This window comes from Oenanthe melanoleuca, chromosome 1, assembly GCF_029582105.1.
Source record: "Oenanthe melanoleuca isolate GR-GAL-2019-014 chromosome 1, OMel1.0, whole genome shotgun sequence".
In the NCBI taxonomy this organism is placed as follows: Eukaryota; Metazoa; Chordata; class Aves; order Passeriformes; family Muscicapidae; genus Oenanthe; species Oenanthe melanoleuca.
The window spans coordinates 25,747,450-25,763,899 of NC_079333.1; the positions used below are offsets into that span (position 1 = coordinate 25,747,450).

At 41.5% G+C, this 16,450-nt stretch overlaps 1 protein-coding gene across 1 annotated transcript in view; it reads right to left on the reverse strand.

The window, feature by feature from the left end:
- SPAG17 (sperm associated antigen 17) overlaps positions 1 to 2,838 on the reverse strand; it is an 88,674-nt gene extending 85,836 nt beyond the window's left edge. Inside the window, 1 exon segment of the mRNA XM_056483180.1 lies at positions 2,677 to 2,838. Coding sequence (XP_056339155.1) covers positions 2,677 to 2,769 — 93 coding nt within the window. The 5' untranslated portion in view covers positions 2,770 to 2,838.
- Between the last annotated feature and the right edge of the window lie 13,612 nt (positions 2,839 to 16,450).

Consider the following 16,450-nt stretch of genomic DNA (forward strand, 5'->3'; position numbering starts at 1 on the left):
TTAAATCATATTTTAGTTAGTATACCCATTCATAAAAGTCTTAACAGTACTGGTAATATGCTTTTCAAAGATTGAACTAATAAAATAGTGCAAGTCATAAACACATTGAAATGTGAAATTTCACCACTTGGTCTATCTGGTACAATTTAAAACCAGTTCTAGTAAATTCCATTTGCCTCCAGTAAAGGGAAATAATATTTTTCAAACTGAAGCCAGTAAAAGATTTAAAAATTCTTCACATACAAATTATGAAGACAGACATTTATTTACTTGATAGGAGTTCCTGTCATCTCCCAAATAATTTCAGATTCATATGGTATTTCATATACAATACTGAGGATGAGTAAGAAATAAGTTTTATGCACAATGTCTGGTGGGATCTAAAATTCAAACTCTTCAACATTCTCTTTTACAGACTGCTTTCAGTTCCTGAGCTATATATATTTCAGTTTAAACTTTGTATGTTATATGATGACCAGGGTAGGGTGGGTAGGGGAGGTAAAGTGTGGTTAGACTATTTGCAGAATGAGATTTGATTTTTAAAAATCATGTTTATCCTTTAATAAAAACCCCTATGTGACTAAGTAGTTAAGATATTCAATGCCCTCTGTGTTCAAGAGGAAGGAATTTGATTTGGCAGCAGAGCTATACTTGTGTCAAAGATTTGCTTTTACAGAGCATGTTTATTTACATTATGTACACCCACATTTGGCCACACTTGATGAATCTTGATTCACACATGCTCAGAAGAGATTTGCTGGCATTTGACAGTTTTGCACCGAGTGTGCTCTTGCCCATCACTGTAAGAGCTGAATAAGAACATTCCTGCAGTAGGAAATTTCAGTGGCTGCCCAGCACCTCAGAAGCCTGAGTTCAAAGGGGCAGTTTTCTCCAAGTTCCCAAGGCTCTGTCTGTGAACAGCATGGCAAAGAAAGTGAAATTACCTTAACTGGAACAGAAAGCAGTTAGACAATACCAGAATTACAGAAACAAGGAACCTCAGGTCAGTCCCCATGGGTATTATGATAACCTCTAATTAGGTGATCACATACTTTTTCCCTACAGAATTCTTGCCCCATTCAGTGAACATTCAACATTTTTCCATCTGCCTCAATGAGTGGTCCAGAATAATACCAACTTTGACATTTCCTAAATTTTGAGCATTTTATTTCCTACCCTTAAAAATACTTCAATATAATGGTTTGTGTTTAAGAGATGTAATAAATCACATGTTGATGTAGCAGAGCATACAAAGCACTTTGTTCAGTGAATTCACTGCACAATATCCACAACCACAATAAACACAACCATAAAAAACCATAATCACTAATTGGCACCTTGCTAGTAAGCATTGAAGGAAGACAAGGAACAGAGTAGGTAGAGATTGAGCCTTTGCCCCATTCTAATGCTTCAGGGAGGTTTCTCAAGGGTAAGGACAAAATTGACAAATAACAAAGGGCTCAAGCATCTTAAAATTCTACTGAAAAATCTGTGTTCTAGGGAAAAATAGGAAACAGCAGTCTAAGCTATTAAAAAAGTGGTCTTGTTTGGTTAAACTTGTATTATATGGTTATTACCAAATAAAAGTAAAAGCAACTAAATGTTTAAGAGACTTTTGGACATCTGTGGCTTTTTGGGAAAAGAAATTAGCCAGTTTAAAAGCCTCCTCCTGCATTAGAAGTTCCTCGTATTTAACCAGGGCTGCTGCTGTAGTAAAAGAAGAAAACACAAACACACATCAGCTAAAACAAAAATCTGGTGTTTTTTATGTTTTTTCTTGTTTTGTTTTTATTTTTTGTTCTTTTTGGTTTTGTTTGTTTAGTTTTGTTGTTGTTTTTTGTCTGGGGTTTTTTTCTTTGGTTTTTGTTTGGGTTTTTTTTTTGTTTTATTTTGGTTTTTTTGTTTGTTTAGTTTTGTTGTTTTTTTGTGGGGGTTTTTTCTTTTTTTTTTTTGTTTGTTTTTTTTTGTTTGTTTTTTATTTTTTGTTTGTTTTTGTGGGGTTTTTTTGTTTGTTTTTTTTTGTTTTCTTTTGGTTTTTTTTTTAATAGGACACGACAGGAATCCAGAAAACAAGAAAGTCACTGAAGCAATTTGTCTCACTTGCAGAAGCCGTGCTAGATAAACACACGTGAGATAAATATTATTGTTTGCTAAACTACCACCCTATTTTGAAACCAAATTCTGTCTTGTAAATCAAGATATATGAGCATTACATTGCTTACATAGAACATGGAAACCTAAATATGCCTTTAGATCCTCACACTCTGTAAAAGAAAAAAAAAAAAGGAAAAAAAAGTGCCTTTTAGCTGCACACACTCAGGCAGGAAAATTACAGCCTCACATTTTCAACGCTACAGTTAATGCTGTGTCAGCACCTCCATCAAACCCCGTTGTTCAGCAGTTTATAAAAAGTTCACTCCGAGCCGAAACTTGGCACCCAGATCCCAGGAAGAGAAATGTCGAGGTGAGGAGGAGCAAAGAAACCCGCAGGGCCACGCTCGGGGAGCAAAGGGGCAGGGGGGCACATCGGGACCGCTCTCGGCCTTCCCCAGGGCCGCCCAGGAGCCCCTGGAGCCCCGGCAGCCGCGACCCCCGGGGCGGGGAGCGGCCCGAGCCGCCTCCACCCGCTCCCTCCTTCCCCCCGCGCCGCCAGCTCTGCCCCTCGGCTGCCTTCACCTCCTCGAGGCGGGCGGACACCAGCGCGGGCTCCCAGCTCGCCAGGCCGGACACCAGCGACCCCCGGTCGGACTTGGACCGCTTGCGGCCCATGGCGGGGCGGCAGCAGCAGCAGCAGCGGCAGCAGCGGCCGCCTCGCCAGCCCCACGCGTCGCCCCGGAGACCGCGCCCGCGGGCGGAGCCTGCCCGCCGGGGCAGCGCTGGGCCCGGCCGCGCCGGCCGGCGGCAGCGTCGCTGCAGCGGGAAAGGCTGCGCCATCTGCGTCTGCTCAGCCGCGGGAAGGGCCATTATCGGTGTCTGTGAATGTCCAAAGGGGCAGTCAGAGCATGGAGCCAGGCCCTGCTCGGTGATGCCAAGCCACAGGACAAGAGGCAACGGGCAGAAAGTGATGCACAGAAGTTGCACCTAAGTGTGAGTGCGAACTTTGCTGTGCCGCTGAAACAGGTTGGCCGGGGAGGTTGCGGGGTTTCCCTCACTAGAGATAGGCAAGAACCGTTTGGATTCATCTCTGTGCCGTGTGGTTCCAGGAACTCTGCTTAAGCAGGGAGGTTAGACCAAATCCACTGTGGCTCCTTCCAAGCTGATGGATTCTGTGCATACTCTTGGGGCTTTTTGGGTACTTTGATCATAATTTTTGAGACAACGAGGCACTCCCATCACGGCTGCCCAAAGGAGATGCCTCACCGAGGCTGCATGCGGAGTGTTGGGGCGGCACACGCTCGCAAGGACACCGAGTGACACATCTCATGCCCAGGGCTATGCGGCAGCAGCCGCGGCAGCTCTCGGCGTGGCCAGAGGAGGGTGAAGGAGTGAGCTGAGCGGCACGGCAGGGGGTGCGAAGGTGTGGGCAGCCAGGCCCGCTCCCAGGCCCCAGTGGCTCTCCAAACACCACCATCTGTTACGGCGCTGGGACCAGAAGGGGAGAGAGAGGCACTGTTGGGAGAAAACAGGAGAGCTGCCAAGATAAAGAATTCATTACAGAGAAGTCATGTTGTGATCTCACACTGGAGACGAGTGAAATATTCTGTGTGATTTAACATTTGGTGAAAATACCCCAAACCACATATTGCACTTCCCCCACCCCCTTATACCAACCGGGATTGCTCAGAGTCTCCAAATCTTGATTTTATTTTTGTCAGAGCTTAAAACCCTGCTGTGCAGTGTGTTACTGTCTTAGTCAGGATTTCATTCTGGGGTGATACTGACCTAGTGTGTGTGCTGTATAAAACACATTTTATTACACAGCTTTAGTAAAGAAGTAGGAATTTAGCTTCATAGGGGATGTCACAGGCAAGTCTCTCATCATTTTAGTTTGCAGAAAGGTATCTTCCCAGCATTTGTAAATAGTGATGCAGTTGATGACATGGGAAAGCTGCACAGTAGATTTGCCCAACATCCATTAACATTTCCCCCCAGCCTATCTATTGGCTGGTGTCCTTTTTTCTCTTTTTGCATTTTTCTTTCATCAGGCTTCACTTGTTCAAAGAAACAGGCTGCATGGCATTCCCACCATATCCTTGTTCTTCACCGAAGTCTTGGATACAGACTGTATCCACTGTACACTGACCTGCACACTGACAGAGTATGGAAAGGAGAAATGGGGCAGGATCACCAGAACAACAGAGAGGTTTGGGGTTGAACGCACAGATTGTCACATTGCATATTGCAGCTGATCTAAAAGCTGCAGCCTGAAACTCAACCAGCCTGTTAGACAGGTACCTGGGTGAGTGATGATAGGATGGATTTGAACACATACAGAGAATCCCAGCCAATCTGTTGAACCTTAGGTGCAGATATATCATTGGCTAAGGAAATGAGTGACTAGGACCACAACCATTCACATGTGTATGCCCAGGAAATTCAGATCCTTTATTTAAGGTGAATGGAGAACAATAAAGAGGCTTCTTGTCACATGGATCACAGAGAGTTGTGTCGTCTGTCTCCGACCCGGCTCCATTCTACGTTATACAGATAATGTTGCTAAATATCCTAACTATGAACCACCCTTCAGATTTTTCATGGCTTAATTTTCAGAAATAAATATAAATTTCGGGAGGAGTGACAGGAGAGGGTTTTGCACCCAGGTCTTGATGCTGTGGCTGGAATATGCATCACCATGACTTTAGTGGGAGGTGATAACTGTTTAATTATGCCTATACCTGGATTTGTATGCTCAGATGTTAGCTAATCAACAGCTCAGAGAACACAAATAGGAGCTGTGAGAACCATGAACTGGCCTGTTTATATCTACTGAGGGTTGCTTGATGCATAAGGACTGCTTGAAGGAAATGGTTTCATTCTGCATTTACTTACCACCTTAGTAAATGCATCTTGATAACTTTTTTATTGTTGGCTGCTGTAGTAGATATCAAGTCCAACTAAAGTAGGACAGCTGATCACTAGAAGTTTATACCAGTTAATTTAAAATTACCTCCACCACTCTCACAAACAAAGGAGAAGAAGAAATTGTATTCATGCTCTTTTACAAAGGGTTGTAGTGTATAGTCCTAAAATGGGCTATCTATCGGTGGAGTCATCTGAAGACATCTCCTGTTTGGCTGCTTGTCCCTGTCCATTCTGTTGTGCTGCCAAAGATTGTGCTTGTAGTGCTTGTAGGCCAAGCTGTGAACCAGATCACTGAAACTCCCTTGGTTAAATCCTGAAACGGACAGAAAAATCAATTATACTGGGAAACTACACCCTTTGTTTCCTCCAAATGCTCTCGGCTGCACACCACCCAGCTGCATGTTTTGCAGCTGAGCCATATGAAAAACTTCAGCTTCCTTCTGCTAACTAAAATATGAAGCTGCAGCAATCTCAAAACTTGCATTAGCAAAACTTAATGTAGTTCAGCTATACTGATAAGCCTCTGGTTGGAGGAATAGGCAAATTTCAGATTCAGAGAGACAGTATGCAGTGTATGGCACCTTCACAGAAAACAGGAAAGTGCAGGTGTAAGCTTGACATTTCTGAGTAGTGAAATTTGGTCTAGTATGAGAGTTAATGGGACAAAGTCATCTGTGAGGATTTTGTGCGTGACAGGAATATTTATGGTGAGATTTTCAGTGAGAGTGGCAACCTAAAAATGCCAAGATCAGCCTTTTTGGCTTATTAAAAAACACTTGTGAATATGTGTGGAGTAACACAAGACATGAATTTACACTACACTTGCAATTCTGAATAATACTCTGTGTAAATAAAGCATAGTTTACCTTTCCCTAGGAGACAAGTTAACAAGCCTGTGTTTTATGAGTTTATACAGCAGTGTAAGAAAGCATGCATGGTTAATACTGGAGTACTAGTACTGTAGTGTACTGTGGAGTAGCTAGGCACAATAATATGCCTGCATGCCCACACTTTTAATAGCAGTATAGAGGAGTGTTTAAAAATGTGGTATACACTTTAACTGCTTCAGGAAGAGAAGGAACATTTGCCTTTTCTTTTAGGGCAACTTAAAGAACATTTGCATTTACTTGTTCTTCAGTAAAGTGTGGGGAGCGGAAAGGCATTACTAGTTGTACATGTCATTTTTTTCTCTACTTGATACTTTCTGAAAGACAATGGCTAACTAAAGAACCAGTAAAAGTTTTGATTCTTATTGATTAAAACCTGATTAACTGAGAGGGGAATTAATTTTAATCCTGCTTGCTTTGTTTTAAAAATGTGCTTATTTTAAATGCTTGAAAATTATTTGGAAAAAAAGTTATATTTTCAGTAAGAACCATCACCTATTCAGCTTTAGTTGGGAAGTGAGCAGGTTCTTTTCTTGAGTTCTTAAGAGCACACTTAATTGCTTTACACCACTTTTGTAGGATTTAAATGTTGCTGAAACAGGGAGGCTTCCTGAATTGTGGCTTCAGAAAGCTGTTTCTGTTTTAGAAAACTGGCCAGAAAAGTTGTCTAGAACAGTTAACATGGCCCTCAGCTCTGCTAAGGAAATAGCCTTTCATCCTCCTTATATTTCTAAAAGAAGAAGAAAGGTATGAAGAAAAAAAGCACACTTCCTCCCCCTTAACCCCCCTGCCCCCCCAAGAGAACACTGTTCAGTCCTTTTTCCTCTTAGAAAGGAAGAAGGGGAGGAACATAAAACTAATTTTGCTTTCCTTTCCAGTTTCATAGCACTGCAGCATCTGGGCTGGGAACAGCTTTTGCTTGAAGTTTGCAAGCCTCCAGGACAAAAGGATCTCACAAGTTACACAGATTTGACAGCTACAGCATGTGTTACCACAGCCTCCATGAACTCTCACATACCAAGATGGGTGTAGGAGGTTTTTGCCTACAGTTGCTGCTCTGGCCACCAAATGATTCTTTATAATTTATTTCTCAGTCTCTGAATTTGTTTATATAATTTGCATAAAGCTTCCCACAGAGGCTGAATTGGCCTTGTGGATGTGGACCAATAATCTGTTTTGGCTTTAGGATCTAGAAAGCTTATTTCTACATCAGTAAATTGTAAGTGCAAATGCCCTGAAAGGGATAAAGGTTAAATCAAGTGTAAATATACTAACACATTCCCCTTCTGAGTATGACATGGTGCTCTTATTTCTCTAGTGCCAAAGGTCAGTAACTTCTTCATTAGACTGAGTTCTACTCATGAGACAATAAAACAACCTCTCCTTTTCAGACTACAATGGGTCTTCCTGATACAATAAGGGTTGCTAGGTGCTTGCTGAACTGTGAGAACTTGCAGGGGTGGTTAGAGAGAAAGGGAACAGCTGGATTGTAAAGACAATGCAATCCAGACAAGTCCATCCACCACATGGCAGGGCTAGCCCTCCAGTGCTGGGCCAATCAGGGCCTAACCTATTAGAGCTGGTCCATCTAATAACACGGCCAAGTGCAAAGCAAGTTGTAGATACTCCCTTCTCCCTCCAGCTTGTGCATGTAGTGGTTGCCTGGCCAGTCAGTGCTTTTTTCTCTTCACTCAAATGTTTCCAGTCAAGCTGAGTTATAAATGTTTGTAGACTTTGTTGTTTATCACAAATATAACATACATAACAGATCAAACTTTCTTTATACTAATATGTTTACATTTAAGAGTCTCCACCAACTCTGTTTTACTGGGAAAAAACCTCAAAACCTGTTAGGCCCTGTATTTAATTTTGGAAAAGATGTTTTCCCACGTGCACGCATGTGCAAGGAGAATGTTTTTTCCTCTCTGTAGCAAATGGCATAAGGATTCCTGGCAAAGCTCAAAATGAAATCCATTATCATCTGTAAGTAAAATGACTTCCAAATTCCAGCTGGATGCTGTGCAACAGTCTCTTTAAAGAAAGGCTCCTGCATTTGGTATTGTAGTTCTACAGTCTCTAGGTAACTGAATTTTGGAAGTTGTTCAGTGATATCAGCCAGCAAAAAAAATCCAGATTCAGGTATCTCAAGTTTTATTCCTGCCCCTTTCCAAAACAGATCACAATATTTTATATCTCTCCCTAGAGGAAGAAATCCAAAGAAAACATTCTCCCAGAAAGCCAATCTTTCCTTGTTCTGCATTTTCAAATCCTGCATCATTGCATGCTTTCTTCTGGCCATGGAGATCTGCTTCTGTAGCAGTCCTTACTCCTACCACCGTCCAGAAAGGGTGACTTGCACAGTAGTGCTGAGCACTAACTGCTAATGTTTCTCAACAGCCAAACAAAGCAAAGTCTAAATAAGTAGGATTTGAAATATTATGCCATTACTGGCACACAAAAAAGAAGTTTCTAATCCATTAAAAACAAACATTAACACCATGGAGGGTAAACAGACTTGAGCTGTATGCCAGAGTTTGCTATGAAAATATTGATGAAAAGAGGTGGAAAGACATGGTGTGTTTATTTTTTTAAGAATGAGAGATTATTTTTTAAAAAAAGGTGTAAGCTGTACTACAATTGGAGTAACTAAATGGCTAGGGCCATACTTCTTTGGCCTTGGTAGTCTCATTCAGTGGGCTTTTAGCTGGACAGTTTTTAATAGGGTTTTCTGTTTAATGGCAGAATGACTAAATTGCCACATTATAGACTATACTGAAACTGTTGCTTTGACTTTATTTTCCCCTAATTTATTTCTAAACCTTTTTCTTGAGCATATAAACACCCCAATAGATCTGGTTCAGTGAGCATGTTTTGGAAAGAGGTTCGTGGAGTAATGACTATTTCCTGCTCTATTTTGGCTCTCGGTCATACTAGTGCCTGAAATCTGCTTTATAGAACAGCCATGATTAACTTCCCAGTCCTAAGACTATATCACAAAACACTATCATGCCTTACAGTGTCACCCACTAAATCCTTTACTCTTTCATAAACCTGAAATGCAGCTACTGTCTCCTTACTGCAGACTAGAAAAGCATCCTGTGCTTCTGTCTTCCCCACCTGCATCATTCCTACTTCACAAGCTTTCCTTACCCTGCATCTCCAGAATTCAAACTGGACCTCACACTGTGGCACCATAAAGAATCAAATCCAGCGTTGCTCAGCAGGAGCTCATCTTTCACCAGCATTTCTCTCCTGCCAGTCCTTGCATCTAGACACAGCTGGTCTGTGTGATCTGAACTATACCTGCCAAGACCCCCATCCTGTGAACTCCAGGCATAGTGCTCCAGTTAACATATTTGTGCAGGTGTGGTCTCCTTCCTCATCAGCTGTACTGGAATGCCTCCTCTCTTGTTCTTTATTGGGCACCCCACTACTACCATTTCCCAGGCAATTACATGAAATAAAAGAATATGGAAAGGCTAACTTCTGTGGTAGCTGATGATTCAAAGCCTAAAATTTGTGACTCCTCCTGTAGAAAGTCCAGATAATTCAAGAATTTACTTACTCCTAAGGACATCAAGATCTAGATGCCCTGAATCTGTATAGTCCGTATAGTGAATCCGTATAGTGTGCCCTGCAACTGCTCTACAGAAAAGGATGGTGAGAACCAGGTGATGGAGATGAGCAGGCTATTGGCCAGGCCCTCATCTTGCACCCTCCAACCAAGACAGTGAGAGCTGGAAAGTATTATGAAATGTGGTTTACCTATGTGGAATTATCTGTAAGGGAGTAGCATTCCTCAGCTTCTTTGGAAAGACATTATGCAGTTATGTGAAATAACCACAAAATAAGACAATTTTCTGTCCCATCAAAGTCCATGTATATATCCTTTGTGCAAGATTTTAGCAAGTCTTAACAATATGGGAATTTGAAATAATTTGTGGTGTCTTTTTTTCTGCAAATGACTGCAAACCCAAGGCTCTGTCAGAGTGATTTAATTCTTAGAAAACTATTTATTTAAAGATCAAATTAAATAATTTTAGGAAAGATAATATTTTCATCCCTATTAGATGCTAGCACTTGCTTTAATGTAAAAGCTCTACTTATTACTGACAGACATTGTATAATAAATAAAAGTTAAAAAGAAGATTTGGCAATGCTTTATCATCAACATTGGATAGCTTCTGCTATGACCAGCCATTCATATGGATTCAGTAAGCTTTACACACATAAAATATGGCAAGTTTTTATGTTATATCATTGCAGGGATTGAGTTCAAAACCATTTCTAATTAGCATTTTTCTTAGTTAACAAACTGTGTTAGCACTAATTCCCATCAGTCAAATTCCTTAACTCACGTTAAGAGCAGTCAAAATGAAAAAGCAGGCGTTTTTCCATCTCTCTCCATCTCATTACTTCAGACAAAGCAAAACATTTACTGTGCCAGCACTGCAAGATGTGGAGGGCCATTAACGGAAAAGGTACAGTACATAACTAAAATCTGGCCATGCTCCAGATGCATTGACTTGCTTGTGCCAGTGCTTTCAGATCATGCATCCTTAATACTTACTTTGTATCTAGTGATTTTTAAGAGAGGTAGTAGTCAGCTTTTGAAAATAATGTGGAGAGATTTGATATAAACAGCTGAGCTCAGCATAGGGCACAGTTGGCCCTATGTACCAGCTATGGTGTCTAAACTTTAATTCTCAGGGTCACACGTAGGCTTGGAGTATGTAAATATTGTAAAGTCATTGTGTCAGTCATTTGGTATGTCAAATTAGGACTGTGAGCAAAATGAAAGAAAACAGATTTATTAGTTTTCTTTAAAATATAAGTTACATGCCAACAGAAAGCCTTTTTTGGTGAAAACATGTTTTTTCACTTGCCTTGAATTTGCTTTTCTTCAGCATCCTGCAAAATCCTCTGATGACTAAACAATAATACTTTAAAGAAAACATTGACAAATTAGTTATTTTTGTTGCAGACTCTCACCAGTGCCACCTTGTGTGCCATTACTACCGGTGTGGATCAATGAACTGCAACTTGTTTGGTTTCCATTTAGACAAATAGCTCACATTTGCAAGATTTAAGCAAACTTCTAATTTTTTTTCTATTTTGTAACAGAAAATATTGTCTTCCAGGACAGACGACTAATTAACTGAAATTGGAAGTCTTCTAATATAATGTGGTTTAGACAACTGTAGAAAGACAGAGCTATTCCGCCAAAAAGCGTGAGAGTTTGGATGGAATAAAAGACTACTCTGAAAACAAATCACTCCTAAAGTGGTTTTCATTTCAGAGGTGATGGAAATATATTTTGGAGATCATAACAGCTTTTGCACAAAAGGCTCAATCAGCACTTTATGTTCCTTTTTAGACGTGAGATTCCAAACTGGAGCAAATATATCTCTGTTGGTTGTTTTGGAGTGGTAAGTTAGCTGTGGGAAAAGCTGATCAGTTCTGAAGTAAGGAAATTATTGACTACTAAAGCTCAACACTTAACTCATTCAGACCTTGCCATCAGAGTTCAGGTAATTCTGGATGCTTTGAACAAGAGGCTGAAGCCCAGATCTGTAGGCACTGAGCTCCCCAGGCACCTAGAGTGACCTGAGCTTTTGTATCTGCCTTGCTCATCTTTGCTCACATGCCCTGAATCGCAGGAGGTATCCTTACCTCTGATCAGAGTGCTGTCTAATAGGGGAAAAACAGGGCAGACTGAGGTGGATTACCCTTCTTTTCTGCTCAGAATGAGTGGGTTAGCAACATGCAGTAGGTACAATTGGTAGCACTTCTCATCCAGTGGTTCTAATAGATTTTAAGGAAATGTTATTCAGTTTATTCACTACATATACTATTATCCTGTACAAATCAGAGACTTGGAGATCTTTCCTGCCGAGAACAGAGGAGTGCCCTGTAGAAAATGCTGCCCTTTTTTTCAGAACATAGCAAAATAATGGAAGACTTCACAGTGTCATAAACCAATTTTTTCCCCTAGTGTTCACAATAAAAGATTATTGATGATGCAGCTTGGCCTTTGGGAGGCATTCCTCAAGGCTTCATTTATTCCATCATTGATATTTCTTCAAGTAGCCAGGAACAGAGCGATCTTGTGAAAGAATGAGTACATTCCTGATTGTGATTTTATCAATAGAAGCAATGCGAAGGCATGGAGAAAACAAAGGAGTGGCAGAGCTCAGAACCCTGGGAGCCACTGCATCACTACTCCAACACATGAGCAAAGCAGTCTGTACAGCTTGAAGTGTGGTGAAGGGTGAGAATGAACTAAAGGCAGGCATTTGAGGCTGGAAGAAAATAGTTCCAATTCTCTTAATGCAAATATGCTACAACTGGGGCATGGCAATATTACCATTTGAGACTATGCTATGTGCTCAATGTCTTTTTAAACTGAGATATCTTGGCCTGCCTTAATCCATACATTTGCCCATCCTCCCATGCTGGTATCTAGACCTCCATTTATGTATTTGGAATTTTAAAAATTGCTGAAAGGAAGAAACATTATGCACACACTTTCATCCATTTGTTTTCCTCAAGTCAGTGGGGAAATAGAATATTTTAATCGCATTTTGAAAGGCTCCTGACCTAGACAGGAAGCCCTGGAACTCACTTGACTTCTTAAAAGAACAGCTTATCAGCCTGATAAAGATCAAACTGGGGATATTTTGCCCAGCTGCTTTCTCTATGTATGAGAATCTGATGTGGTGTTTTTTGAGTGTTTTTTTTAAGTGCATGAGACACTTGCATACAGGAGTAGGTCTAAAAAACAAATTTAAGAAAGAAAGAACAAGGCAAAGCAAAGCTAGTTGTCATGTCAAATATCTGTATTTTCAGTGCGGTTCAGTATGCATTTGTAAAGCTGGAGCTGCAAAACTCAGGCGAGATTCTTGATAGCAAAGGAAGAGCAAGACTGTTCTCTAAGCTAATGAATGCTCAGTGCTTTGTATCTATAAAAAGAAAAGTACAAGCATAGGGAACCAAACATCAGTAGGGATTCCATCTTTCAGGAACAGGTGTATGTGTTACAGAGTTAACCTCCGCACTCCACCTGGAACAGAAACAGTGGGATGTGTGTACATGCTGAATCATGAAACTATTGTATTTCCTATCTTATCACTTGGTTGTTTCAAACTTACACTCATGACCTTGAGTTCTGAAAAATACTCCAAATTATGAAAATATTTTGACAAATCTAGTGTAAGATAGACTTGTTATCCAAGATAGAGCTTATGGTAGAGACCTTGATTATTGGCTAGATGGCAGTAGAGTTTATTTATGTTTTGATGTACACTGTGTATCATACCACTTTGAAATTCAGCTCACTGTACTAGTGGAAAAGTTTCTAATATCACTGATCCACTCGTCCCTATCCTAATGCTGCTGTGTTCTATTACATCAAGCAAAAAGTGATTTTCATAAGGACAGATTACTGTTTGTGTCCATACTTCCTTCATATTCGTGGAATGCAAAACCAAGTACTTGACCCTTTTCAAGAATAGACTTCTAATTAACATTATACAAATCAGCCAGATGCCTACTGCTTCAGAGTAGTGAAAGCTGTTTTCTCTCAACTTCTTGGTAGACTCCTAGTTTATGTGTTTCCAGTAGTCCCTCTGCTTGGTTTGTACAATAGAGGGTTTGGGCAGGATATGGGCTTTGGTTTGCAAGTGTAGAGATGTGGATTCATGATAATTAATCCTCTTCATGGTGGGGACAGGAGTAGCTGTGTGAGCACCAAGATTTTTGTGTCCACTCACAGAATGTCAGTGAAGATGGGGGTTTAACTCCTCTGGCAGAAGGAGGATCCTGTTGGTGCAGGAGTCTCCATGTCTCCAGAGAGTCTCCACAGGCAGGGTGGCTGCAGCTGGGGAGATCTGAAGTTTAGGCAGCACAGCACGTAGAGGAAGCTCTGGCAGCCAATCCCTGTGATTCCCAAGAATGCTAAGAATACCGGTGGCTTGCAGACCACATAAAGCACACTATGGCAGGATCCCAGGAGGCTGAGCTTCTACAAGCCCTGTGGTGCAGTACCATTCACCAGCCCACCAGATGCTGGCAGAGCAGGGGAAACACAGACCAGCCTGGCCCGAATATCTTTCAGAGAATCAGGCAACATGCTGTGCCACTATTGAGTCACAGACCACCAGTATGATTTAGTCTGGTCCCCTAAATGGGTGTTGGTGCAGCTTGATGACATTATGCAACCCCTGTCTCTTTCAGAGAAAGAAACTGCCCTGCAAGGAAAGTTTTCACAGCGTCCTTGATGTCACTCTGTAGCTGACTGGGACAAGTTCCTGGGGCCCCAGGGAATGGACACTCTGAGATTCAGGCTTGGATCTGAAAATCCTGAGGCCTAGAAGAGCTGTTTTACATCTTCCACCTCCTCTTCTTTGATCCACTGTTCACAGCATCCTGTGGAGCCCCTCCGCTGCAGCTGAGGCTAGTGCCCCTCTGTAGCAGCAACTGCCTTCAGCCCCGCTGCTCTGCCTTTGCTTTACCACCTGTTGGTGGACGCGCTCTCCCAGGCAGCCTCAAGCCCCAGGAAATTAGACCAGTTCATATCTGAAATAACAGGGGAGCGCAAAATTTTAAAATGACTTGTTCTGCTTAGTGGTGCTCCCCCTTGGCCCCCTGTCCTCCTTGAGCAGCTGCCCCCTCCCACCCCCCAAAGCCCCTTGGAGCAGCTGCTGTCCGTCTGGCTGCCTTGGCCTCCTTGTCAGCTGTTTGATGTCACCCATCAATCTTCCATCTTTCCTGCAAATCTCTGATGATCAAGTTTCACGTATCCAGGACTCTGGCCGTAAAGCCCCTTTCACTGGTATAATTAGTAATTAGAGGAATAATGTTAGCAAACTCCTCTTGGCATAAACAGACACTCAATCCCCATCTGTCAGGTCAGGAAATTAACATTAGGGTGAAGGCCCAATACAGATTTTTCTATGTGAGGTGAATGACCGCACATGCTCCGCACTAATTAATTAAGCTGGCCACGTGACATCAAGTGGGAGCAATTTATAAGTGACCACTTCAATTATAAACAATTTTCAGTGTTTTGAAAGTCATCGCGTCTTTCCTGCTATGAATCCTCATAGGCTTTGAAAGGAATGATCTCTCTCAGCAATGCTCATAATGCCCAGTAAGGAGCTACAGGGTGCTTGATGACTAGTGTTCAAGTTCATGGTTGTTTTTGGAGCTGCACTGCTGAGATGACACCATTCAGTGGAGTTATCCTGTCATTCAAGGGTGACAGGTAAGGCAAACTGAGGACCAGATCTCTTCACTGTAGACCTCTTCACTGCAGCTAACAAACTCCTGATACTCTGCAGTGTGTAAAACTCAAGACAGACTTGTTCAGACTGGAAACAAGGCAGCATGTATAGCGTGGAACAGGCAAAATGGAATGTTTTTTATTCTGTAATAGACATTATAATTCAAAGATAAGGTAATTTAAGAAAACCTTATGCCTTGTGTTATGCAGGAGACTGGAGCAGATGAGCACAATGGCTTCTTCTGGCCTTATCATCTGTATTGTTTTGCTCCTCCTAAGAACTACTTTTTTCCCATCTGCAGAGGGGAAGGTTCATATATGACTGAGGATCAAGCTTCTGGTCCTTCCATAATTATATGAGGGAATGCCAGAAGTTGTACAGCTGGGCAAAGGCTCAGCAGTGATTAAGATCAGAAACCCTTTTCTGGGTTTTTTGTTTCATTTATAGGTGTTGGTGCAACCAAAACAAAGATGAACAAGCCAAGTCTGTGGCTGTGTTCCATGCCTGTAGTTGAACAGACTGTAAATACAAAACCACAGCACCACAACCAAGGCAATTAATATGTGCCCAAAGGTTTGCATTGTTCTTTAACCCAGTTCTGCCTGGTCTCTCCAGAAGGAAAGCAATCTCTTTTCAGGTTTCTGAGCTAAATAAGACATAACAGCACATGGTTGTTTCAGGAATGGGCAGAGAAACTTGAGTCACACTCAGATAAGAACCATTGCTAAATGGAAATGGGAAAATATGATCTGATTTTTAAAGCAGTATTTAACTTTAAATTACCAAGGCCACTTCTTAGCTTAAGGGAACCTATCTCTAGGAACTTGAGAGAGACAGGGTGAACCACAGCTGCTAGACTAGAGAGGAGGACTTTCTAAAGAAGGAGGGGACCTCTGAAAGTTATATGTTTCCTGTCATAATCATTTTCTTTGCTGAAGAAGGATTCAGACAATTATTTTTCTGTTGGAACCATTTCCAAGTATTTTGAACACTGTGTCTCAGCATACTAAAAATCAAGCTGGAGATTGAGTTCACTGTTAAATACAAAATAGAAATTAATACTTCATGACAGGATAAACTGTTTGAAAAACAGTGTTAAATTCATACAGTAGCATAACCTCATACTTTTGACCTGATGCATACCTCACAATGTGTCGGGATTGTTATGGGCTTATATCTCCAAAGAGCAGAGCAGTTTTTGGCTCCTGTGAAGTTGTTTATTGTAAAGGTTCTTCAGTCTCAAAAGGCAAGGAGTCC